We start from the raw sequence: 27752 nt of genomic DNA, 5'->3' as shown, positions 1-27752 counted from the left end.
GGCACGCACAGCAGCCGCAGCCACCTCGCGCCCGGTCCCGCGGTCGCAGCTCGAGCCGCAGCCTTCGCGCCGTCGCCTCAGCCCCTCGCTTCGTGGGTCGGTCCTTCCGGCACACGGGCTCCAGCCGCGCCCGCAGCCGCCCTCCGAGCCCTTCAGGCCGCCCTGGTCTCCTCGCCCGGCCCGACCCAGCCCGTGAAGATGGTGGACCGCGAGCAACTGGTGCAGAAAGCCCGGCTGGCGGAGCAGGCGGAGCGCTACGACGACATGGCCGCGGCCATGAAGAACGTGAGTTTCTCCTCCCCCCCCCGCCGCCTCGCCCCAGCCCCTTCGCAGACGCGGGCTTTCGCGGGGTCGACTTGGGGACTAGTCGCCCGTCGCTCCTGCAGGTTGGCCGCCCCAGAGGGGGCTGGGGAGGGTCCTGAGAGCGCTGAGGACCGGGTGTGACGCGGCCTCTCCCCGAGCATTCCCCAGGGCCGGCGGCGCTGCCGCCTCGGCCCTCCCCACGCGCCCGCCCTGGGGCGGGGTCTTGGAGGGCTGGTCTCGGGAGCAGGGTCTCTGGCCGCTGCGCCTCCGGGTCTGCTGGGGACCTGAGCAGGGGCCGTGCGCATCCTTTGTGCCCCACTTCCCCTCCTCCCAGCCTGGCCGTGTGGGGGCGGGGGACCGCATGGATGCGGTTCCTCTTTTCTCCCTGATGTCTGGGCGGCGCCTTTCCCATTCACTCAGCAGGTCTCCCGGTTTTCTGATACTCCCCCCCTCCCCAAATCTTCCCACTGCCTCTCCAGACAGATCCTTTAGGACCTCCCCGGGAAAAATGTAGGCTGTCCTGAAAACCTGGGCTCCAAGACGCAAAATCGAAACCTCCTTGCTCACGTTTTTCTTAACAAAAGGCTCCTCTTTCTGCATGCCCCAAAGCAAGTCCTCTTGCTTTTAGGAAGGGGGCACGTTTGTCTCGCTAGCGTTTTCATTGATTGTTCTCAATATGTCATCTCCTTGTTTTCCTACGGCTTTCGTATTGAAAAGTGTTGGTATTGTCTTTAAAACAAAGGTTGTGAATTTAGCTGACTAGTTCAGTTTGTGATATATGCTGTTTCTTTTTTAAATATAGGCACACATTTGTCGAAATTCCTATAAGTTGAAAAAATATTCTCTGATCTGATATTGCAAACAAAGCGCTGGTGGGAGGCAGTATCAAGTCATTCCAGAAGATTCTGCATTTGTCGTATTGCAGAGAGCCTAGACTGGGTGGAGGCTGGGAGGAGTTATTTTAAAGGGGAAAAAGTCTTCTTTTTTTTTTTTTAATTTGTTTTGTTAGATGCATCTGAAGCTTAAAAAAAAAAACTAGCGCATCCTCAATGCTGATGAAAAGAGAATACTGATCTCCAGTTGTCGCATTTTGCAGATTCCTGCTTGTATTGCACCATTTTGTCAGTAACACTATATTCACCTAATGGGTGGTCAACCAGTTTGATATTAGAGGATTGGGGAAGTATTGAGCATTATTAAATGAAACGTAAAATTATCTAATGATTTCGGTCTCCCACTATTTTCATATCTAACTTCCTGCCTTATGTAACAAAGGTTTTAAAACGCATCTCCAGTGTGCAGCGGATGGAGGAGTGTACCTTGCCTGTTAAACCTCTTTAATGAAGCAGTATAGGTATTGCAGATTAATTCTTGAATAACTTTACTGGTTCACAGAAGACGACAATGCTGATGCCTGTGTATTTAAGCCAGATACATTAACAAAGAAGATTTTTATCTCATTAAGGAAGAGAATTGATTCTGACATTTGGAGTACTGCTGTATTAATATTATTGCCACAGTTGCTGTCCTTAAAGCTCAAATGATGTAAGTTGCACTTCAGCAGATATCAGTATCTTTAGTTCACATTACTTAGACTCTTCTAATTTTTCCATATTTCTAGTTTCACAGGAAAGCGAGTGACCTCGCTCCTATATCCATAGCAACCCAGTGATGTCACACACAATGACACAGAGGCTGCAATGCACCTAATGGGTTGGTAGGGAGTATGCAGATGGCATTTGTCCAAGGTAATGCAGAAATTAGCAGATAAGCCAGGTGGAATTGAGCATTTTGTCTTCCACCGGATGAGAATTGGTCCTCCAAATAAGAATTTCATTTATCCTTAGACGTGCAAATCAGGGATGTCTGGCTATGCCTGTTCACCTGCGTATTTGTAGTTTTCTCAGAAGTTTATAAGATACAGTCGTGGTTTTAAACATTTGTTAAAATTGGGCAATGAAGGAATAAAGATAGAAGTTTTAAACAAGAATATGTTTTATGCTCATAGTGCAGGGATGAGCTGTATACATGGGTTTATTGCAAATTATTAACTCGGCAGGTTTTAATAAAAACCTTAAAAAAATTATGACTTCCTGCTGGGGCATTTTCAGTAAACGTTAGGGAATGAGAATCCCTTACAGAACAATTTACCTTGGGATTTGGAAAAGTTCTCTTTTGCTGTGTTTATGTTTCTGCTCCTTAACTGAGTGTGCAGGAAAAAACAGTTTATAAAATATAGCAGACCTTTTCCAAATCTGTTTACCATGATTTTGAGGAATTAGGCTTACCTCTGATCTGCATTTTCCTCATCTGTAAAATGGGTCAACACCTGCTTGACAAAGTTGTTAGGATTAAATAAAAAATATAGTAGGTGCTTAAGAAAAGGTAACTATTTATAAAACTTTGTTTCTTCCTTTGTTTATAAAGATCATCTCATCAGAGAATTTGGAAAATACAGGAAGATACAAAGAAAATACTCAGTTCTACCACTTGAGTTCTCTTCTAAGGCTGAAGTCATCCAGATGCTAGCGTGATTAAAGTTATTTGCATCGGATGAAGTTACCCTAGTAGTAAAGAGTTAGGACCTGTGATAGTTGTAGGTGGGTGACCAGGATAGAGGTAAAATGGTGTATTCTGGAAAGGAGGAAAGAAGGAAGTTTAGTCTTTTAAGACACATGTGTAGGCTTATATCTAAAAAGAGCAAACACCTAGATGTTTCCTACTTGTTAGACAATACTGACTTGTCCTTTGGATTTTAATAGCCTCTTGAGAAGTTAATATTCTAAGTAGGCTACTGGTACTTTCCTGGGGGGGAGGGCGGGCAGAAAAGGTTCTGGGCTAGTAACTTTGTTGAAGTTACTGGGTTAAGCAATTTAACTCGGGTGTGTTGGGGGGCATTAGTGGCAAAAGGCTATCTTAATTATATAAAAAAGTCTTCGTGGTGGAATCGATATACTTAAAAAGGTTTTACAATGTTAAATATTCTGTTTTTCCTACTAGCTCTTCCAGGAGGCTAGATCAATAGCCATTATCACTAATGGAGTAATGACACCTCTTTAGACTCTTCAGAGGTGGAGTTCTGCCAGCCATTATTATAATCAAAGTCATGTGGTTTCAGTTGTTCTCTTTGGGGTGGAAAGCATACAGATGACAGTTTGCTTTTTATGTTAACCTTCACAGTAACTGAAATGACTCTTAAGTGCCTTTTCTAATTATTTAAACAATTTCATGTGTATCTTTTGGATTATATTAAGATAAAAGATGTTGCTGAATGTGCATCCTCATTACGGTTCTTTGGATTAACTGCAGACCCTAGGGAGGATTTCACCCCCTAGTACTTGGAGGAAGCCTTATTTATTTATTAAACCAAACTCTAAATTATTAAAAAGTGGAGGAAATGATTTTGTTTTTATTGAGGTAAAAGTCACAACATAAACTGACCACTTTCAAGTGTACAATTCAGTAGCATTCAGTACATTCACAATGATGTGCAGCCATCACCTCTAGAAAAAATAGGAAAATTATATTTTTAAAAAGTGATGATGGTCTGGCTATAGCTGGCTGGATTTCAGCACATTACTGATTCAGGAATGTGTCAATAGTGCAGGGCTCACAGCCAGTGGTAATCAGTATCCCTTTCTCTTTGTTTTCTAACATCCGAACCGTTCAGCATAAATTGAAAAGGGGACTTATTTTGGCTAGATTTGTATTTCCATTTAAAAAGTTACAGAGCTTAAAAACTATACGTTGCTCACACAAATGAATAAGAACAATTTACCTGAAATCGGAGCAAACTATTAACTATTTGGAGATTATAGGAATTTTGCTGGTGTTCTTATCATCACTCATTTTCCACCCCAAGACTGACTTTGTTAGACACACTTGCCCTGCTGTGTGGCCCGGGTTCCTGCAGTGCTGAGAGTGGTGAGCTATTCAAGCATGGGCTTCTCGTAAATAAGATGTTAAATACATTGTTTTGGTGTTTCTGAGTCTGCCAGGAACAACTTCTTGTCTCCAGTATCACCAGCCCTAACAGTTTTATCTGGCAGGGCATCTGATTCTTTCGTGTTCCTACCAGATTCCATGAGATGTGGAAAAAAAGAAGCAAAGACCACTTTATATGTTTAACAGTCAAAGGGAAAAAAATCACATATAAACCATTGTCTTTTGTCTTATTTTCTAAGCTCTGTTTGTTAGAGCTTGACCAGATATTCGAGACTGTAATTATAGGGAACCTGTATTTGTTGCCTTTCTAGGCTATAAAGGCTATCAACATGAGCTGCCTTATGGCCTTTCCTGTCATGATCATTTTTCTGCTGTCTTCCCCACATTCCATTTTAGGTATTACCTATCATTTTGGTTTAGTACCAGACCATATTATCTTGCTTTAGACTGGCACTTGAAATTTTGATTTTACTAATTTATGAATTTGAGTCATAAAAAAAGTTACATGAAAAGTGATCAACAAAAATTCCCAAAAGAAAGCTTTAATTTTAAGATAAATGGTTAAATTTATTTGGTTCCATGATTTTGCAGAAACAATAAAAATTTGTAAATCTTGTAAGACTTTGCATCAGTCTTTTTTTTTCTTCCTTTTAAAAACTCGTGAAGTCTAAACCAAATGTTCATCAGCATATCACTTGTAAGAGTGTCCCACGGAGGTAGATTTTTCTTTACCTAAGTTGAATAATGTGGTGCATAGCATTAGTTGCGTTGTGAATAAGTAGATAGAAATGAGAGTGTTCTTACATATGTAGATTTTTAATATGACATTTTTTAAAAATTCCAAATAAACTCATTGGTCTTATCCTTTTAATCTTTGAAACGATACCTCATTTTTGGAGAGATGTAAAGCCAAACTTGGTGAGTAGGACCCAGGTGTAGTGTCAGCTTTTCCCTCTTAATAATTCTGTTGCTAGAACAGGGGTGTCAGAGCTGGGGATATGACAGTGACGACAGTGGGCAGCTGAACGTGTAATGACAGTAGTGCGAGAGGAATCCCTCATCCACCCTCCCCCACCGCCGAGTATGAAGAGCAGCTGTGGTGGTGTGAGAAGTGAGAGAAGGCTAAGAGGTAACAAGAGGAAGGCTTTGAAAAAGAAGGTTTGTTTTGAAGAGAGATCATTTAAAACTTCTTTAGCTTTCTGAAAGGAGTTATTAATATGGCACTTAAGCTACCGTATTCAAATAACCAAGATCTAGGAAACAAAGTTGCCTGTGGTGCCAGTACTTTAAGGATGTGGAAATAAGCTTAAAATATTTTTGACTGAATTGTTTCAATTCAGTGCTATTCAGTTCAACACAGTGCTCCTTTTGTATGGGTCTAACATGAAATAGTGAATGAGTATGTCTTTGCAGCAGAAGCCCAGGATGGATAGTCGCCATGCAAACAATCCCATATTCCTGCCAGGACATTCTTAAATGAGGGCCTGCCTGGCATGGCTAGACCCGGTGGATAGATGTTATTTTCAAATCATACTCCACTCTTCACATATGACTCACCTCTGGTCTTTCTAACTACATCTGTGTAGTAAAAATAGAGACTTAAAGTTGAGACTATATATATTTTTTTTTTTTTTTTTTTTTAACGGTACGCGGGCCTCTCACTGTTGTGGCCTCTCCCGTTGCGGAGCACAGGCTCAGCGGCCATGGCTCACGGGCCCAGCCGCTCCGTGGCATGTGGGATCTTCCCGGACTGGGGCACGAATCCGTGTCCCCTGCATCGGCAGGCAGACTCCCAACCACTGCGCCACCAGGGAAGCCCAGACACTATATTTTTTTCCTAGTAGTTTGAAAATGACCCAGTGCGTGAGGATAAGGAGAAATAACAAGATAGGGTAAGAACAGCAGAACAGCATTCCGCAGACAAGGAAAGCTGGTGGGGACAAGTGAGTAGGGAAGAAAAATTTTAGAATATCTTGATTTGGGGGTGCTCTGATCTTCTAAGGGACTCTGGTTTTTGGAAGGCTGTTATCAGTGGGACAGACCACTGATGACAAAAATGTCTGGCTTTTAGGACGCTGGAAAAATGACAAGTATCACCATAATAGTTCCCTATGCAGGGATATTTCCATCATGTCTTTCTACAGGGTTTTGCACCTTGCTTTTTCCCCTTGATATTTCAAGGATATTTTCTTCTGTTATCAGTATTTTCAGTGGCTGAACAGTCCTGTGGGTGTGTCATAATTTAATTTTTATTTAGCATTTAGGCCGTTTCCAAATTTATAAATAATATTGCCATGAATATCTTTGTGGCTAAAGCTTTCAACACAGATTGTATATTAGGACAGAGACCCCAAAGTGGAATTTTTGAAAGAATTGCTAAGAATTTTTAAGGAACTTGAAACCATCACTAGCACTGGTATGTATCTCAAAAGTTTTGGAAGATGTACTTGTTTGGATAGATAGTACATACACATGGTTCAAAGTTCAAGGATACCCTATTGCCCTTTCTGCTCCAGAAAGAGAAAATGAGGTTGAAACAGGGGAAAGTTTAACTGCAAGCTTATTTGTGGCAACCCTCTCTTCTGCTTTCTTGTGGTTGGAATGAGTACCTTTTTTAAAAATTAAAAAAAAAAAAAAACTAATATGGTAACTTTCGAGTATATGCAAAATAAAGATAATAGCATGATATAACTCCATATAACCAGTTTCACCGTTTGTCAGCATATTGGCCAATCTTCTGTCTATATACTTTACTAATGTTCTGGTCCCCTTGGTATTTACCATCTTGCAAGATGGTTTCTTTTTTTTTTTTTTTTTTTTTTGCGGTATGCGGGCCTTTCACTGTTGTGGCCTCTCCAGTTGCAGAGCACAGTCATCCAGACGCGCAGGCGCAGCGGCCATGCCTTACGGGCCCAGCCGCTCCGCGGCATGTGGGATCTTCCCGGACCAGGGCACGAACCCGCGTCCCCTGTGTCGGCAGGCGGACTCCCAACCACTGCGCCACCAGGGAAGCCCGCAAGATGGTTTTTTATTGACCTAAAATTACGCCTTTTTTCCCACAAATGTTCCAATTACCAGCAAGATCTCTTTATATTCAGATTTGGCAACCTCAAAGTGTAGTTTCTTGCTTAAGGCATATAATCCAGGTGGCAGATAATTTTTTCCTTGATTTTAAAAGGAGTGTTTCTCTCAGTTGACATCCAAGTGCTGCTTCCCATCAGCCTTTGCTCATGAGGAGGAGGAAAGGCTGGATGGGTCACGACTGGGGAGAGGAAAGGTGGTGCTGTGTCAGGTAGGTTTAGAGAAGGGCTTTATCATTACTGGACTGTTTTTTACTGCCTTTTTTGGGAAAGGGACAACAAAGGCTGATATCTTTTGTCAGTTCTGGCTTTTATCACCAATCTGATAGAAGTGCTAAAACCCAATTGATTTGTTGAGGGCGATGTGGATAAACAAGTTTTGCTTTTGTTTGGTTTTGTTCCTTGCCAAGCATTTTTAAAAAATCATTTTTGCCTTAAAGTTATCATGGTACTGGTTGTAGGTATGAGTAGGTAGGTAGGTAGGTAGATAGATACGTACATACACTAGCTGTCTGGGCCCGGACACCTTGGGCTTGAATTCCATGCTCAGAAGTATGGAGTTGACTAGTTTATTGATATCAGTAATACAGGTGAGTATACTGCCGTTTTATTTTTTTACCATTCGAAGGTCCTGCAGAAAAAGGCTAGATTTTTGGAACCATTTATTGAGGAAGAGAAAACAACATGGTAAACTTCAAACAGCTTTAGTAATGAATTGAACTTTAAAATTGCATAAAATATATTTCTATTAACATTACTTATTTAGAACTCTGTCTAGCATATAGATTCTCAAAAACACTGAATTATAGCTAGTTCTTATTTTGGATTTATGGTACTCTTGCATTTTGATCATGTTTTTCTCTTCATAATCTGGCTGGCTGTATAAATACATATATTTTTTAATGAAGGATGATTAAGACTAGCTTTTTAGCAAGTGTTTACATCTGTTGTGAAAATCACGTCAGTACTATAATCTACTAAGCTGTTACGGCATAGCATTACCCTGAAATGTTGATGAGTTCCACTACACAGTGGAAAACCTAGTGTACTTTTGGGTATGACTTTTTTCACATCTGTTCTATAGACTTCTGCACTGACTGTAATATTTTGGGGAAGACAAGATTTTTGGGGGGGGGGTTACGCGGGGCTCTCACTGTTGTGGCCCCTCCCGCCGCGGAGCGCAGGCTCAGCGGCCATGGCTCACAGGCCCAGCTGCTCCACGGCATGTGGGATCCTCCTGGACCGGGGCACGAACCCGTGTCCCCTGCATCGGCAGGCGGACTCTCAACCACTGCGCCACAAGGGAAGCCCGGAAGACAAAATTTTAAGTTACACACTCTCAGATTAAAATATTGCAATATAGTTGGACATTTACTGTCACTTGGGAAGCATCTTCCTATAGTTTTCCCATTTAATTTCACAACAGTTTTATAAAGTGATGGTCCCATTTTACAGGCAGAAATGTTTAAGTAATTTGCTTATTAAGGCTTGAGTTAAAAGTATTTTTCCTAAATCTCGGCCTCTTTTAAAAGGTTTTTTAGTTTTCAAAAAGGAGTCAAAGGTGAAGTGTATACATGGATACTGGTAATCTTTTAGCTATTGTCTCAGTGATCTGTTTTCATTAATTTTAGTCAATGTTCCATTGTTTGCAGAAGCTTTGAAATTGCTTCAAACTGCTATATATTTAATATTTTCCCATTTGGTTGTGCTTGAGAGGGTTGTTATGTAATCCAGGTTTTTAATACAGAGCAAACTTCTTTAGGACAGCCCTAAGATGAAATACTCAATATGAGTGTAATCTTTCTTCTAGAAAATATTTGGTCCCATGACTGTGGTGTGTTTTAAATACCATTTAACAAAGGAGAACTTGCAGTTTTTTAGCATAAGGAGGTAAGTACCATGCTTTTGCCATTGGAGTCTTACAGGTATGGCCAAGAAGTGAAAGGATGCTACTCAAACTGAATGGAAGAGTATACCTCACTTGAAAGAAATGGGAGGAAGCTGTGACTTTTTTGTACATCAAAGATAATATGGGCTTGTGTGGAATTCACAAACTGGAATGTGGAAACATGTTTTGAGGGGATTTAAGTGAAGATCAAAGGAAGAAAAGAATGTTAACTTGAATATTTTGTAGATGTTCTAGGCAGTGGAAGAAGTGAATGGTACTGATCCAGAATTCACACAGGGAAGGTAGAGTTGTGAGGGGATTATTGAACGTCTGTGGGAACTTCCACACACAGAAAGTGAAGGTCAGCCCAGTGCTGTGGTATCAGGACACTGAAGTCACCCTGAGCATCAGGGGAGATTTCCTAGAGAAATGATAGCAGAGCAGTGAGGGGTGGATGTTGAGGGGAGGGGAAAGGCTGGAGGAAGGAGTGTCCAGGCAGAGGGAATAGCATTGTTTAGTTGCAGAATGTACAGGGAGCAGAATCTGTTGCATGATTGATCCAGTCACTACTGGTTGCGTTGAGAGAATGTTAGGAAATGAGTCCAGAGAGGTAAATAGGGGCAGGAGCCAGTTCATGAAGGGCCTTGTGGAGTTTGGGTTTTTTTCTTAGGCTTTGGAGAGTCATTGAAGGGTTTCAGGCAAAAGAGGATCATTGTCCGGTTTTTGGTTTGGAGAGAACCTTGGCAGCAGTGTGGAAGTTGAAGAGGAGGACAGTGCGGCAGAGGGACAAGACTGATTAGTATTGCAGGGTCTGCTCTGAAGGTATGAGGAACAGGACATGGACAGTGACGGCAGATTTGAGAGAGAGAATTTGATGGCTGGAGATGGGAGGAGGAGGAAGGAGAAATGATGGGGAAGATCAAGTCAGTTGCTGACATGCTGTGTTTGAGGAAACATTTAAGTGGCGGTAAATGGAAGCATCATGGCTACAAGTTAATTCATGAAAAGCTCTTAAAACAGGGCCTGGCACAGGTTAAGCACTCAGTGTTACTTATTATTCATTAAGTAAATAAATATTTATTTAGGAACCACTAACGGCCAGGTTCTAGTCTCAGACCTGGAGGATATAATATCCCCTGCCCTCACAGAACTAGCATTCTAGTGGGAGTCTCCTACCAGGCATAATAAGGTCACCTAGGCAAAATTGAGAGCTGAAGTCAAAGTGAACCCTGGGGAATCCCACTTCAGCAGTGACTGGAACGAGGAAGAAAAGACTAAGTAGATGGTGATAGAAAACCAAGAAAGAAAGCTAACAAAGTGGACAAGAGTGTCAAGAAAGGGGGATTAGTCCGCAGTGTTATAGATCCCTTACGAATTAAGATTAAGACATAAGAGAACATGGGATATGTGAGGTAGGAAGACAGTTGATGACAGTGGTAATGGGGTGAGGAGTGAATGAAAGGTGAAGAAATGGTAACAAGTATAGGCTAGTTTTCAGAAACTTGATTTTGAAGGAAACGTGATTAAAAGGCATCATTTATTTTATTTTTTTTTCCTCTGTGGTACGCGGGCCTCCCACTGCTGTGGCCTCCCCCGGTGGCTCCGGACGCGCAGGCTTAGCGGCCATGGCTCACGGGCCCAGCCACTCCGCGGCATGTGGGATCTTCCTGGACCGGGGCACGAACCCACGTCCCCTGCATCGGCAGGCAGACTCCCAACCACTGAGCCACCAGGGAAGCCTCGGCATTGTTTATTTTAAACCTCAACTTGGACTACATGTTAATGGGAAAGTACAGGAAAGAGAGTGACTGATGGGAATATCTTGAGAGGGAAGAAGCATCTTGTTTGCATACAGGGCGGAGGCGGCAGTGGTAGGGGCAGTTGTTTGTCAAGTAAAGGCCTTTGGTCACTTTCCTTTGAAGAGGCTGTAGTAGAGCAAGGGTTGCCAGGCAGTGAGTGCTAAGGGCCCTGCTGAGGTTAAAAAGCCTTAATTTGTAGTGATTACAATCTCGTTTTTTTTGGTCTCTCCCTCTCCCCTACCCCGCACCATATTTTGGGTATAAGAGTTGAAAGCAGGCCGGGTGGCTCTATTGATGGAGAATTTGGGTGTTTAGAGATGGTGTAGCAGAAGGACAAGGCATAGGAATGTTGATATTAATGCAAAAATAATTGAATTTGATGGATCTTGATGAAGCTTACAAGGAGGAAATAAAACCTAAAGGAAAGGGGCTGAGGAAAAAGGAGAGGGCTCAAGAGCGAGTCTAGTAGGTGGAAGTGAGGACTGGTAACATTGAAGGGTAGGTAGGAGTTTGGTTTTATTATTTTTTACTTGTTTTGGCCGTGCCGCACAGCTTGCAGGACCTCAGTTCCCCAACCAGGGATTGAACCCAGGCCACGGCAGTGAAAGCTCCAAGTCCTAACCACTAGACCACAAGCGAACTCCCCTTTTTAAAAAATTTTTTATTTTTTAATTTTGTTTATGTCTTTTTGCTTTATTTATTTAAAATATTTATTTATTTATTTATCTTGGCCACACCTCTTAGTTCCCTGACCAGTGAAATCACCGTGTCCTAACCAGTGGACTGCCCAGGAACTCGCAGGAGTTTGATTTTTAAAGTGAATGGTTGGGGGTGGGGCGGGGGGATAAATTAGGAGTTTGGGATTAACGTATGCACATTACATAAAATAATCAACAAGGACCTACTCAATATCCTGTAATAACCTGTATGGGAAGAGACTGCAGAGAATGGATACATGTATATGTCTAACTGAGTCACTTTGCTGTACGCCTGGAACTAACACAGCATTGTAAATCAACTATACTCCAATATAAAATAAAAATTAAAAAAATGAATGGTTGTGAGTGAGGTTAAAGGTGTGGTTTAGTGATAAGTTGTCAGAATCGAGATAACTGAACTGTTGTTCAGAATTAATTTGAGGGAGTAGCCTTGGATAAGGAGGTAGGGCCAGAGGTCTGGATACAGGTAAACAATCGCAAAGAAAGTGAACATGACATTGATTCTAGGAGAAATTTTAGAAGCACAGAAAAGGCATGAAAGAGAAGATTGTGAGGGAGTCAGTATGGGCTTGTATAAGAACCTGCATAACTAATTTTGATTTAACTAATTTTTATTTTTTAAAAATATTTATTTATTTGGTTGCACCGGGTCTTAGTTGTGCCAGGCGGGCTCCTTAGTTGAGGCTCCAGTTAACTAATTTTTAGAATAGGGTTATTTGACTGCTAGCCAAGGGAGTGCTAGAGCATAGTATATCTATTTCCTGATTTGTGAGGTTAAATGGTGAGCTGCAGAGCTTTGGCATTTGTCCCGGTTGTTGAAAAGTGAGATCAGACTGGAGCAATGGGTGGAATCTCGGCTAATGAAGTGGCCTTGTTTTTGCTTCAGGTCCTGTACCTTGACCCTAAAATTCAACTGTTCGTTACATTTGATGCAGGTGGCACTTAACAATAGCCATCTTAATATTCGTTAAGTTTTTGTTTGTATCAAGCTACCTAAAGCAGATATTTCTTGTTTATCACAGTTCTTTATACTGACCAGGTAGTTTGGGTCTAGACTTGCTCCTGTGGGGCCGGAATAACTATGAAGAGGTAAAGGCCTCTCATCTCCAGGTTAACCCAGGCTTCTTTGCCTGGGGAAGGTTCCCAGCAGCGAGTCCTGGTTCACAAGCACTTTTCAGGCCTTTGCTTACCTCATACTTGCTAATGTTCTACTAGCCAAAGCAAGTCTCATGATCAAGTTCAGATTATAGAGTTGCGGAAATATAGTTCTTGATGGAAGTTCTTGATGGAAGGAGCTGCGAAATCATTTAAAAGGAAGGAGATACACACAGGGTTGGAGGGAGTTATTAGGACCATTTATGCAAACAGTCTGGGCTGGATACAGCCTATGTAGATTCATGTCACTTAAACATTTGGAAGTGACAGTTTAGGTACTGTGGTTGATTCACTGCTGAGTGAAGTGTGCTACCTGCCCTTAAGGACTTTAGTCCTTTTAGGAGAAAGAAAGGTATACAGTTAAACTACAAGGCATTAGATATAAGCAGTATAATAACTGCAAGGTGAAAGTTACACACAGAGTAAGCAGTAGTTAGTTCTGCCTGAGGAATTTTCAGGCTTCAGGAAGTAAGTGTAGTATTTGAATTAGGGCTTAAAAGATGACATATAGAGAATTTTTCTTCATAGTTCTGGAAGTGCGTTTTAGGTGGTTGGAAAAGCATGATAGCAGAGGAGTGTGTAATATGAGGAAGACTGCGAGACCTGGGTCTGGGTATTGATGACTTGAAGCAGGGCTCTATTGATATTTGGGCCAAATTATTCTTTGCTCTTGTATGTGGCTGACCTGTGCATTGTAGGATGTTCACCAGCATGCCTGGCCTCTGCCTGGTAGATAATATCTAAATAGAGCTGCTTTTAAAATGCACTGTACCATAGGTTATACAGCATTTTCAAATACACCAGCTTATTTACCTTCTTCCCCCTGCCCCCCTCCCCCCCCCAAAAAAGCAGATCTATGGTAAAACTAGTGTTATAAATGTTAGTTCATTTGTGCTGAATTCAGAAAATAGTCCGGCTAAAGTGTGAAGTGGTGTATTCTAAATAGCAGACTGACGAGTACTGACAAGAGTACTGGCAAATTTGGGGGGAAAGAGTCAGGATGATGAGGGGAGTTGTATCTAGATCATAGAAACAGTTAAGTAGAGAAGACCTAGGGGTATGAGGACTATCTGTTTGAAGAAGTGATTCTGGCTCCAAGAAATAAAATTCTTAAGGCTAGCGACTGGCAGTTTTAGGGGAGATAAACTTAGCTTTATCATCAAGTCAGGTACTTCTGATGTTACTCTCTAAAGGTGGATTTAGGCAGAATTCTCCCAGGTGTCCAAGTAGAGGGTTGGAAGAGCACCCAGCAGGGTCTGCAAGAGGGAGGGGAGCACAGCTTTGGGTTTGTGTGTGGATTGTCTGTAATTTGAGAAGTTGTTATTTTAGTATATTTCTCTCCTGCCTTTTCCCCCCATAGTGGCAGAATTGAATTGCTTCATAATGAAGAATACCCATGGTAGGGAATGTAAAATTCTTATCCCTTTTCAGGTTTGCTTAACTATATCTGAGCAATAGAGATAACGCTCTCGTTCACATTTTTGGCGAGGCTATTGAGAAATATTAACCTATGTCAAACTACGTAGTTTATTTGAAAGCGCAAGAGGAGGATTAAATAAGAGGTAGAGGTTCATGCTGTATTATAGTGGGTTTTCTTTGTAACAGCCCACATGTTATGAAGTATTTGGAATTCTGAACTTGTCAAATAAGCTAATTAATTATTGACATGTGTGAAAGTGCTGTAGACACTATGGCATAGTGCAGCAGTTTTATCTTTATTGAGATATAGTTCACATACCATACAATTCACCCATTTGAAGTGTACAGTTCACTGGTTTTTAGTGTGTTCAGAGTTTTGTAACCAACACTAGTATCTAAATACAGAACATTGTCACCTCCCCAGAAGAAACCCTGTACCATTAGCAAGCTGTCACTGCCCTCTGCCCTGCCTCCCCCCCCCCCCCCAACAAAAAGAGCTCTAAGCAACCACTAATCTATTTTCTGTTTTTATAGATTTGCCTGCTTGGGACATTTCATGTAACTGGAATCATAATATGTGGTCATTGGTGATAGGCTTCTTTCACTAGCCTAATATTTTTATTGTCATCCATGTGGTACCATGTATCAGAACTTCATTCCTTTTTATGCCTGAATAATATTCCATTGTATGGATAATGCTACATTTAACTTATCTTTTCATCTGTTGACATTTGGATTGTTTCCACTTTTTGGCTGTTTTAACTAATGCTGCTGGGAACATTTGTGTGCAAGTTTTTGTGTGGGTCTCATGTTTTCATTTCTTTTGTATATACCTAGGAGTGGAATTGCTGAGTCACGTGGTAACTCAACATTTTGAGGAACATTGTCCTGCAGTTCTTAACCTGGAGAAATAGACGTGTGTGGATCCCATGCAATACTGAATCTTTGAAGGTTAGGGCGCTAGGGAGAGTGTTTTACAAAAAGCTCCTCCTTGGTTAAGAACCAGTCATGTAGTGGAAAGCATATGGGATTTTGAGCCGTGAGATTTGCATTCCATTCTTTGGCTCTGAGCCTTAATTTTCTAAACTCTAAAATGGAAATAACAGTACTAAATCATAAAGGGTTATCTGGAGGACCAAGGAGGTATTATAATTTTAGTGAAGATCTCATTTTTGATACTACAAAAGTTATTTAGAAAAATACGGAATAGATGAATACTTCTTAACATGATAGAAGTATCTTTTAAACAAAGAGTTGGTATTTAAGAATGAAACACTGGACGTATTCCATTAAATTCAAAATGAAACAAAGATGCACATTATAAGCATTATTAATATTGTCCTTGTCCTTGCAGTAGATGTGATACAGTATAAGAAATCTAAGCACGGGAAAGGACAAGTGATATTTGGAAACCGTAAAATTAGGTAGGGAGTAAACTGGAAAAATGTTAGAATTAGTAATTCAATGAAACAGGGCTGAAATCTATAGTATGTATTTCATATATCAGCCCTAATCTGTATAAAGATATAATGAAAGATTTTTATGCAACTAAGTTTTGGGTTTTTTTGCTTTTTAAGGTATTCTTGGTAGAAGCGAGGTGGTGAGCACAAAGCAGCAGGTGTGGGTTTGAGTTATTTACATCAGTAAACTTGTTTACATAGAACTGCTGGCTTTGAGCTTTTTTTGAAAACTTGGTTTTCAAAATTGACTTTAAACTTTAATCGTGGGTGTGATTAACTCGGTAAGTTATGGAGAGGGTTTGTTTGAATAGGTACTACTGGTAACAGGTCAAAATTCAACCTCCTCAACCTTGACTGCCTCCCAGCCGCTCTGTTTTCAGACCCTTCTAGAAATACAGTGAGAGCATATAAATTCCTTTTTAATGTCTACCTAGAACTCTGTTGTGTGGATGTTTCATAATCTAGCCAGACTTCCATCGAGGACCATTTAGGTGGTTCCAGACTTTAGCTGCTACAGATGATGGCAGTGAATCAGTTTCTAGAAGTGGAATGGCAGAGTCAGAAGTTTCCTTAGTATTTGTAATTCTGATAGCTGTTCCCAATTGCCCTCCATAAAGTTTGTACTAATTTACGGTTTCCAACAATGGATGAGAGTGCCTGTTTATCCACAGTATCAGCCTTCACAGCGAGTCATCAAAGTTTAAGTTTTGCCAGTCTGATTGGAGAAAAATTAGCATTTATAAAATGAATGAATTTGAGTACTCTACTTATATTTTCCTTTTTCTTTTTCAATTGTCCATTCCTTTTGCTCACTTTTCTATTACTGATTGGTCTTAAATTCCTTTTAGGAAGGTGTTTTTGTTTTTGTTCTTGTTTGGCTGTGCCGCTGTGAGGCTTGTGGGATCTTAGTTCCCCAACCAGGGATTAAACCTGGACGCTTGGCAGTGAAAGCACGGAGTTCTGACCATTGGACCACCAGGGAATTCCCTGCAATAGCATGTCTTAAAGTACATATTTTTTTATTGGAGTTTAGTTAATTTACAATGTTGTGTTAGTTTCAAGTGTACAGCAAAGTGATTCAATTATACATATATATATTTTTCAGGTTATTATAAGATATTGAGTATAGTTCCCTGTGCCATACAGTACGTCCTTGTTGTAGAAAAGTACATATCTTAATTAAAAAGTACTTCATTGCTAAAAATTGCTAGCCATCAGTCTGACAACACAGGGTTGCCACAAGCCTTCAGTTTGTAAAAAACTGCAGTATCTGTGAAGCGCAGTAAAACAAGGTACAGGCTCTATTAGAGAAACTAGTCCTTTCTCTGTGACATGTTGCAAGGTTTACATCTTCAGAGACTCAAGGTGGGAGAAAGAGCACAGGATTTGAAACCAGAGGACCCGAGTTTGTGTCCCTGCCCTGCTGTGTGTTAGCAGTGTGATTTTTGGGAAAAAGTCCGTTGATTTCTCCGCATCACACCTGTAACGTATAATGTCCACCTTGTTAGGGTAGTTGTGAAAAGAACATAGGATTTGGTGGCTGTCAGAAAAGCCCAGGTTCTCAGGAAGCTCTCCTCTCATCCATGAGACCTTGAGCTTGGCCCTGAATATGCCATGGAAGTTTCATTTTTCTTCTAGGATGTTCCTCTTCCTGGAATGTTTCCCTTCAGCACAGTTTTTATCCAGGGTCATTGCTACTGGCTTTTATTTATTTATTTTAAATTGGTAAATTTTTGTGTAGGCTTTTTTTTTTTTTAATTTATTTATTTTTGGCTGCATTGGGTCTTTGTTGCTGCACGCGGGCTTTCTCTAGTTGTGGCGAGCGGGGGCTATCCTTCGTTGTAGTGCGCGGGCTTCTCATTGCCGTGGCTTCTCTTGTTGCAGAGCACGGGCTCTAGGCGCACAGGCTTCAGTAGTTGTGGCACGAGGGCTCAGTAGTTGTGGCTCGCGGGCTCTAGAGCACAGGCTCAGTAGTTGTGGCACACAGGCTTAGTTGCTCTGTGGCATGTGGGATCTTCCCGGACCAGGGCTTGAACCCGTGTCCCCTGCATTGGCAGGCGGATTCTTAACCACTGCGCCACCAGGGAAGTCCCTCTGCTGGCTTCTAAAAGGCCATCTGATGAGCTTTCCAGGCAGAGTTTGAATATGTGTTGAGGGTCCCCAAGACTTACCCCCATGTTCAGTGATCTGCCAGGACTCAGCATATAGCTGTGCTCTTGGCTATGATTTATTACAGTGAAAGGATGCAAAGCTAAATCAACAGAGGGAAAAGGTGCTTGGGGCGAAGATCAGAGTGACCAGGTGCAAATTTTCCAGAGTCTTCTCTCAGGGGACTCACACAGATTGCGTGTGTGAAATGTCTGCTGGGAATCTCATTAGAGACTCAGTACCCAAGGGTTTTTTCGTTTCGTTTTGTTTTTTTGATGTTTAAAATGTTTATTGGTATTTTTTTAATAGATCTTTATTGGAGTATAATTGCTTCACACTACTGTGTTAGTTTCTGTTGTACAACGGAGTGAGTCAGCCATATGCATACATGTATCCCCATATCCCCTCCCTCTTGAGCCTCCCTCCCACCCTCCCTGCCCCTCATCCATTGAGGGATGCTCACAAAGGCACTTTCTGCCTAGCACAAACCAAATTCAAGACTCCTAGAAGGAAAACAGGTGTTTAGCATAAACCACATTGTTTGGACAAACATTTTAGGGACAGTGAGCCATTCTTAGTCGTGGATGGTGGGAACCCTTCCAAAATCTTAGTTCTCAGATGCTAGCCAAGGGTCAACTTTGCAAGCAGACCTTTCTAAAGATAGTAGTCTCAAGGCTGTTGTGTTAACTCTTTTTTGTACAGACTGTACTTCAAGTTTGAGGCATTTTGCCCACATGTGCAAGACATGACTTCAGATTATTTTCAGAAATTTTAATTTGAGATTTAGCAGGTCGTCTCTAGAATACATGACTAATTTAGTGCAAGCAGAACAGTGTCACATTTACTTGCAGTGGGTTACTCTGCTGCCTGCACAGTATATAGATAACTGTCCATTACATGGACACTGAGACTGATTTTGCACCTTGTCACGTTTTTCTTTTTGGTGTAGGGTGTTCATATATAGCAGTCACTGCATTTACCCTTTTTATGGCCTCTTGGCTCTTTCAGGTGATATCACTCCTAGGACCAAAAATGCTTCATGGGGCCAAATGTTATACCTGGTGTCTGCTAACTCATTTTTTTAATAGACTATTTTTTAGAGCAGTTTTAGGTTCACGGAGGAAAGCACAGAGGTCCTGTATGCCCCCCTGCCCCTCCCCACTGTCAGCATCCCAGCGTAGTATGCTGGTTACCATCAATGGACCTACACTGACTCACCATTAGTATTCAAGTCCATCATTTACATTGGGGTCTTGGTATTGTACATACTGTGCATTTTTACAAGTGGGTAATGACATGTATCCACCATTAGAGTATTGTACAGAATAGTTTCACTGCCCTAAGAATCCTTTTTTCTGCCTGTTCATCCCTCCTATCTTATTTGGATGTGAACAGAATGTAAGTTCTTTGTGGAGATTTTCAGCTTTCCTTAAGTCAAGGCGTCTTACTCACCATCATAAGTTATTGTACAAGATTCGGCTTGATAGAAATACATTTTAAGTAAAGTAAGCTTAATTCAAGTTTCATTTAAGGAGTTTAAACATTTGAAGTTGCACTCATTACAATTTAAGGTTCTCCATAGGTAAGTTGAAGAATTGTGAATGACTTGGTGCTCCAAGAGCACAGGGTCAGAAAGTTATCTAAATAGCTTTCCAAGAATCTCATGGGTTGTTCATCTTAGGTAGAGAAGATTTCTCTCCTCATCAACTCTTAGGGGACAACAGTTGATAACTAATTAATATCTGATGCCTTAGCAGCTGGGATTTGGGGAGTTTTATTTGGTGAGAGTAACAGATTTTTCTAACCTTTTTGCTAACAGCTCTCTCGAACTCACTGAAAGAAATTTGAACTTGAGCTAGTATCATAGGAGTTGAGAAGAGAAACCTTAATTTTATTTATTTATTTTTATTTATTTATTTATTTTTTGCGGTACGCAGGCCTCTCACTGTTGTGGCCTCTCCCGTTGCGGAGCACAGGCTCCGGACGCGCAGGCTCAGCGGCCATGGCTCACAGGCCCAGCCGCTCCACGGCATGTGGAATCTTCCCGGACCGGGGCACGAACCCGTGTCCCCTGCATCGGCAGGCGGACTCTCAACCACTGCGCCACCAGGGAAGCCCCTTAATTTTATTTTTAACCAGAACATAAAACTGGAGAATGTACAAACTGTCCACAGTTTCCAGTAGCCATGACAGTAAATTTTGGGGACCATATATACAAGTACTGCGTTCTTAGAAACAGTTCAGTGACTGTTTTGAAAGACATTGCCTTGCTTCCCAAATGATACATATCTCACATCTTCCTACACTGAATAGGCATTCGATCTTGGTTAAACCTTTTGTGAACACTATGTGGATACTTTTTTTGACCTTTTAAAAAAAGTTATCTTGACTTTTGAAACTAGGATGGTTGGGATCTCTATTTTATTTTAATGTAAAAATCACAGATTATCTCTCATACAATCATTTTGATATTAAGGATTTTAAAACAAATTCTGATTTAAGGTTTTTAGAGAAATCTTAGTTCCTTTGAGCAGACGTTTTTATTAGAATTAAAGGTTTTCCCCTCTAACATAGTTTTTCAGTGGCAGAGAACATCTGGGTATGTCCCAAATGTGGTTGAGTTACTGTATCTAAAGGTGACGTTGGCATTTCATAATCTCCATGTTGCAGCTTGTCTGAGGCAACTGGACAAATTTTACATAAGCGCAAATGGCTACCTTTGGGCTCTTTAGCCCAACTTTTGCAGCAGGAGACCTAACGGTATAGAGTACTGGTGAGGTAATTTGAGCTTTAAATAGTTGCTGGCTCTTGAAATAAGGATAGCATGATTTAGGGGAAAGGCCAGAACCCGATCTCAGTGGCCTTAGGCATCACAGCTTCTTGCATTGGAGACAGTTATCAGGTTACTCTAGAGGTGGCTAGTCTTCAATATCTGCACATTCATTCAGTGAATATGGGCTGGTGTCCTATGGTATGCGGGCCTCGGGCCTACAGAGGCCTCTCAGCCTGTTTGAAAGCCAGTCTGGGGAGTTATTCCAGGCTATATGATATTAAAGTTTATGGAAAGGAAGTGATGTAAGGGAGCTAAGGACTAGAGAATAGCATGAAATGGAGAAGAGATACTTGATATCTCTTATACATTAGTAGCATTGAGCAGAAGATAAACGAGATGATGTGAGGAATACAGAGGCCTCCTATGGCGAGACTTAAAGTGAAGGGACGTTATTCAAGGTGTTCTCAAAAGTAATTGCTCAAGGGAATTTCCTGGCAGTCCAGTGGTTAGGACTCCGGGCTTTCACTGCCGAGGGCGCAGGTTCAGTCTACCTGGTCAGGGAACTAAGATCCCGCAGGCGCATGACTTGGCCGAATAAAAGAAGTAAATGCTCACATCTCTATAGCACTTTACTGTGTTGGGAGCACTTTATCGTTCATCTGATACACCCTTATAATCTTATGAAAGAGGTAGAAATCTGTATGCAAACTGAGGCCCAGATAGATGAAATGGCTTGTCCCCAAGGTCACTTAGTAAATGGTGGGACTGGAAAGCCCCAGTCTTCTGGGTTATTTGCATATATGTCAGAAATTGGCAGGAGTGACAGTGGCTGAGTGCTGGGAATAGTTTCTTCAAAGTCCAGAAATATATGGGAAATTGGATGTGAGATGATAAGCCTCCTATTCAGGGGAAGCAGTGTTTCCACGGTGGGGGGGTGGAGGGGCGCTCAGAGAGTAAAAAGCACCTCTGTGCTGGTTTCCTTCTGCTCTGAAGTCCAGTAGAACCAGAGCCCTGTTCCCCCACTCTGCATCTGCTTCCCCTAGGCCACCTCTGGCAGAGCTACTGTTGCTGTCTAGTGTAGAGTGGAGAATCAGTAATGCATAGTAAAAGGTTAGCATCAGAAAAACCACTCAAAAAGTTCGGAATTTGAGAGTGTGTTATTTGCTGGATGTTGTGAGAATTAGCAAGCAAAGCATATGAACTAATAAGTATGGTTTACATTCTGATTTGATTGTATCTGAGAGGAACTATTTTACAACCAGTTTCCTTAAGTATAATCCTCTCCCACCCCTACCTCTTCCATGATAAAAGAGGAATACATACCAAATGTAAACGGTCCATACACAGGTAAGTCTCTTGGAATCCCAGCCCTTCCCCCCCCCAGATACTTTAGCTTATCTTTTTGGATTACATCCCAGTACCTTTCACATCTCTGAGTAATACAGTGTTACATGGGTGCTGTGGTTGATCTACACAGGGAACAGGGAGTAGCCAGTTTAACTGGGGGTGGGAGGAGTAGAGCTGGGCAAGATTGCATAGAAGCCATGAGTATAACTTGGTTCTTGACAGTTGTCTAAGTATTTTCCAGGCAGGAGCACTGGTAGTTGTTCTAGGCAGAGGCAGAAGAACAAAGGGCAGAAGTATGAAAGGTTTTTGCAATTAACATGTTACCACTGGAGCGCAGGTACATGAGAGAATGAGGCGAGGAAAGCATCTAGTCTGTTCTAAGTCATAGGAAAGAGCTCATGATCTGGGGTTTCTGATAATGCCGTTGACTTAGTATGTACCAGTCTAGATATGATAGTTAACCAGGCAAATAAAAATGTGACCTCAGAATAGGAAAAAAAGTAAGAGCTCAGTCACTCCTCCTTGTAAAATTTTCTGTTTCATATGGTTGTTAGACACTTAGAGGTGTATGGCTCTGACATCACAGAAATCAGGTAATATAAATTAAATAGTTTTAGTCACTTGATTTAATTTCTTTATTATATGCAGTTGTTTGGTAGTCATAAAAATACACAACATCGGTGTGCCGTTGCTTTAGTGTCCTCAAGGCTCTTAGTGTTTGGGACGACGAAGACCTTCTAGCACAAGTGAAAGAAGCATTAATTCCTGTTGGCCACCTCAGCTCGGAAGTGCTTTGCTCACCTCTCCATTTTATTGCTGTTGTATTCAGACACTACAAACACATGTTCCCCAAGTTGCTAATATGTCAGTGATCAGAGTCAATCCCGTGCCCCCAATTTTGACTTCCTTTCTGGCGTTCGTAATTTATATTATTTTAACATAAGAAAAGTTTCTTTGTTTCTCAAAAGTCAACTTGACGTTGACTGACTATGTTCTCACCCGGTAGGCAAGATACTCTCACCCAAAATGGATGGGACTGACGTTTGGTAGACAGGGCAAGGTTAGGAAGCAGCTGTCATTCTTTTTTCTTAAAAAAACTGATGAGATATATAAGCCATCTAGACTTAAAATCCTTAGGATCAGTACGTACGTAATGTTGCATGAGAGACTTGTTGACCTTTTGTAATTTAGATCAAATTTCGATTTTACATCTAAGAGTTAGACTTGATAGTTCTTTCCTGGAACAGCTGTGTGATAATAAGCCTATGTGTCCTTCTCTAGGGAGAAAGCAGGGGTTCAGGCACCATTGAGCCAGTCGCAGGTTTTTCCCTTCTTTGTTGCTCCTTCCCGCTCTATCCCTCTTCCATATAACCACACAGCCCAACTTCTGTTTGCTGATTACTTTAATCAGCTGGTAGACCTCTTTGTGTTTTAGTGGCATAAAGATACGATTAACCCAACTGACATCATCTGTACCATAACAGCTCTTTATTCTTTCCTCCTTAATAGGTGACAGAGCTGAATGAGCCACTGTCCAATGAAGAAAGAAACCTTCTCTCTGTGGCCTACAAGAATGTAGTTGGGGCACGCCGTTCTTCCTGGAGGGTCATCAGTAGCATTGAGCAGAAGACATCTGCAGATGGTAATGAGAAGAAGATAGAGATGGTCCGTGCTTACCGTGAAAAAATAGAGAAGGAATTGGAGGCCGTATGTCAGGATGTGCTGAGCCTGCTGGATAACTACCTGATCAAAAATTGCAGTGAGACCCAGTATGAGAGCAAAGTGTTTTATCTGAAGATGAAAGGGGACTATTACCGCTACCTGGCTGAAGTCGCCACTGGAGAGAAGAGGGCGACCGTCGTGGAGTCATCTGAGAAGGCCTACAGCGAAGCCCATGAGATTAGCAAGGAGCACATGCAGCCCACTCACCCCATTAGATTAGGCCTGGCCCTTAACTACTCCGTTTTCTACTATGAGATCCAGAACGCCCCAGAGCAAGCCTGCCACTTGGCCAAGACCGCTTTTGATGACGCCATTGCTGAGCTCGACACTCTCAACGAGGACTCCTACAAGGACTCCACGCTCATCATGCAGCTCCTCCGAGACAACCTCACGCTCTGGACAAGCGATCAGCAAGACGACGACGGTGGAGAAGGCAACAATTAAGGCCCCCAGGTGGACTGGCAGCACACGCTGATGCTACTACTGCAGTCTTTATTTTTTTCCCATGAGTTGGGGGTCGGGTGGGGGAGGGAAAGGGAGCGATGACCTTCCTAGGGAGAAACCCACGACCTGTCCTGTCTTTGATCGCCTCTTTGACATTTTTGCCAAAATACCACTAGTGGAAAGTCAGGCTAGCTGTGCTGGTATTGGAATAGCAGCCTCACACTGGCATATGGACTGTTCTGTAGATTAATGCAAGTGGAGCTGTCCTTAATTTAACTTATTGCTAGAAAATAGGGTTTTAAGATGAAAAGAAAACTTAAACGGAATAGCCCTCATTCAATAAGTTCTGTGGTTCCAGTAAGGATTTTTATGTACATATGCTCTTGTCTTTTAAGTTCTGGGTACTTTCTAGCTCATCTGTTTTAGCTGTGCATTTTGTTTTTCAGGGTGTACTCTACCAGACATGGAATAGTTAAAATCCCAAGCTGATAGACTTAGAACATAAGGTATATTTATCCTTGTGGTTTAGGCCTTGCCAGTTTTCAGAAGTTTCTGATTAGTTGACAGTATTAACACTAAATTGCAGTTTACAGTATTTCTACATTACAGCCATATGTGACATCAAGCCATTGTGATTGTGTGTTTTTCTTATTTTGGCTTTTACATCCTTATTCAGCCTCATCCAGGTTGGTTTTGCTGTTATCTGTCTCCTAGGCCAAAAGGCTTGCCTGAGGAGAATCAAAGCTACTTTAGGTTTTGTTGAATAGGTGCTTGGCAGATGGCTGTGGGATTTTTGTCCTTCTTTCTTCTTAACTTAAATCCACCACAAAAATGATTAATCACTTTAATAGAAACGTTAAACACCACAAAAATAGAGAAAATTCAGGTCTGTATGTCATTTACTGTGCTGATGTTTCCAGAGAAATCCTGATTTTTTTCAGCCGCCATAGCTTCTTCCTCAGGGACTGCACTGCTGTCTCACTCCTCACTTGGGTCTTCCGTACTGTACCTTGTGCCCAGGGCATGCACTCGGGTGGGTTGAAAAGCTGTTGGGTTGTAGAAGTTGGCGGTCGTTTTGAGAAAGTTTGTGGTGCAGTGTGTGAAAATTCAGGTGCTAGGAGCTTACTGGTAGAAAAATCCTAAAGGAAGAGCTCTATTCGTAAACATTCTGTCCAGTTTCAGGAGCCTCGTGTGTCAGTTTTTCCTCCCTGAAAACACTCCTTCCCCAAATAATCATTGTAGGAAAATAAACTAAAATCATTATCAGATAATAAATATTTAACTCCTATTTGACCAAAACTTTTTCTATGTATTTTTTTGCTTTTTAATGAAAGCATAGAATTTGGAAATTCATTTGTGCCATCTGTACACGTTTTAGAATTGAAGGAAACCACGATGCTATTTCCACAAGTTTGTTTCAGTTAGCCTTAGGTCCTTGGTTCTCATTTTGGATAAGTCTTAACACACGACCTGTTGCATGTGCATTCAGCCTTTTTTTATAAAGTCAGTAACTGTGAACTGCTGAGATAGGTAATGACACCAGACTTGTTTGTTTGTTTTATTTAGGCAGGGAGAGGAATGAGTAGTAATTGAGGAAAACCTGACAGTTGCTTTTGCTAAAACGAAAATGGAGCTTCCAGTTGTGAAATGCACGTGTTGACCAGGATCCAGGTGACAGTGAAGATAGAAGAGTGTGACGATGCTCTGTAATGTGGCACAGTTACCCAGCATGACTTTCCTTAGAAGGCCCCCTCCATATGCTAGAGCGGAAGTCCCAACTAACCAAACCTACCAGAAGAACTAACAGAAGAGAGCTTTATAGCTTCTGTGCCCTAACAGGGGCCTAAGGTCAATGCCACGGATGGGAACAGATTTGCGGGGGTGGGGTGGGGGGTTGGTGGGGTTTTCCTTAATTTATCTTCATGTCCAGTGAGCAGTGCTGTGTCCTTCCTTGTAGCATTTGGAAATGATTTACTGGAATTACAAAACCTATTTTTCTTTTAAATTTTAGCTTTGGCTCTGGCTGCTTTTTAGAATAATGCAAGATAAAACCGTGTCTGAGGGCTAAAAATGAAGGAGGGAATGGGAGACTTGATATTTAAGCAGCTTGAATGGTTTATTTTCTTTTCTTTATTTTTAAAGAAATGCACTTGCCTATGATGCTGTCTCTCCAGTGAAATGATTACTCCTCCATTACTCTATTGATACAATATTGTGCATGCTAGTGTTGTATTTCTATACAGTAGCTTGAAATTTATTAACTTATACTGTAGGTGTTATGTATTCCTATGACAAAAAAGAATTAAGTCTTCAAATTTTTTAAAGTTTTTTTAATTTAATTTTTCCTTTTGGGGGTAAAGTTTGCTCTACCAAATAGTGATCGTAACAAATTGATCTGTTTTGGATGTTGCTCTAGTGACATGCAGTTATATATTTTGTTTTTAAGGGTGGGGGGGGGGAGCAAAAGAAACACCAGTGTTAGCTTAATCTTAATGTCTGGTGTTTGTCATGGTGAAATTATAACTATTACAGTGTAGGAGAACAACGAATATGTTCTCTGAATGAGCCTTTGTGCTTTTTGTCATGTTATGCAGTGAACTATTTTTAAGGTCTAATCAGTGATTATTTTTCCAACTCCGTGTTTCTCTAAGGAATTATTTCACACACGGACCATTCTTAGCAGTTTTCCTCAGTGATGGAATATCATGAATGTGAGTCATTATGTAGCTGTCGTACATTGAGCAAATAAACTTACAGATCTGATGTCAGTGCTAGTTTTATTTAATGAGTTGAAATTTTCCTTTGCTTTTGAAGGTTTGATTGGACATGGGTGTTCTGCCCCACTCAAAGAATGAGGTTGGACTGCGGGGGAAAGGGGCAAAATGGTGTATATTGGAAAGTGCCTACCTCTGGGAATCAGACCTGGGTTTACTGACCTTAAAAAATGATCGCACCTTTTGGGTCTCCATTGTTTCTATTATGAAACGAACCTTAAGTTTGAATCATGACTCCTTTTGATTCTCGGTCAAGTGACTAAACTTCTGAGCCCTGGGGGTGGGGGATATAGGTCTAAATGAAAACCAGGTCACGTGCCTGGTTTGGTATTTCTCAGGTGCCCATTGGAGATCTCATTGTGTTTTAAATGAGGTGGGTTTTTGCATTTTAAGATGTTCATTCATAAATATATTGTCTTGGGTTTTTAAGTCTTCTGAGGTGGTCAGCAGCCTTAGTTGACGTGGGCTGCACTCAGCAGCGTGCTGTTTCTGATGGCAGCTGTCAGGATGTGCCCACGGCTCGGATCACATCCCTGGACGTGTGGGGTGATCTGCCCTGACCAGCTGTGACGAGGGGTTTGTCTACAGGAAGGAACACCAGGGCAAAGGTGTTCTCCTCCACCGGCTTGGGTGTGCTCCAGCAAGGCAGGGAGGGGCTGGCTGCACTGGTTCATGCAGAGGAAGAGGACGGCTTTTGAGTTTTTTGAGAAATTTTAATTCACATTTTAGGAATAACACTGGGGGACTAGGCTTTTGCCATGTTAATGAATTCACGT

The 27752-nt window shown here is 41.6% G+C and overlaps 1 protein-coding gene across 1 annotated transcript; it reads left to right on the top strand.

Moving 5' to 3' along the window:
- Nucleotides 1-26075, top strand: YWHAG (tyrosine 3-monooxygenase/tryptophan 5-monooxygenase activation protein gamma). Its single transcript, XM_079944238.1, has 2 exons — nucleotides 1-285; nucleotides 23546-26075. Exons 1-2 carry the CDS (start codon nucleotides 199-201, stop codon nucleotides 24200-24202), a joined length of 744 nt encoding a protein of 247 aa, XP_079800364.1. The 5' UTR covers nucleotides 1-198; the 3' UTR covers nucleotides 24203-26075.
- Nucleotides 26076-27752: the final 1677 nt, after the last annotated feature.

The sequence above is a fragment of the Stenella coeruleoalba genome (assembly GCF_951394435.1).
Source record: "Stenella coeruleoalba genome assembly, chromosome: 15".
Lineage (NCBI taxonomy): Eukaryota > Metazoa > Chordata > Mammalia > Artiodactyla > Delphinidae > Stenella > Stenella coeruleoalba.
This window is presented reverse-complemented; position numbering and strand designations above follow the sequence as displayed.

What these genes read in the sequence shown, in the direction of transcription:
- YWHAG (XM_079944238.1), top strand. Translation starts at nt 199, where the DNA reads ATGGTGGACCGCGAGCAACTGGTGCAGAAAGCCCGGCTGGCGGAGCAG. An exon ending in TGGCCGCGGCCATGAAGAAC is followed by an intron (nt 286 to 23,545) that starts GTGAGTTTCTCC and finishes CCTCCTTAATAG; the next exon opens with GTGACAGAGCTGAATGAGCC.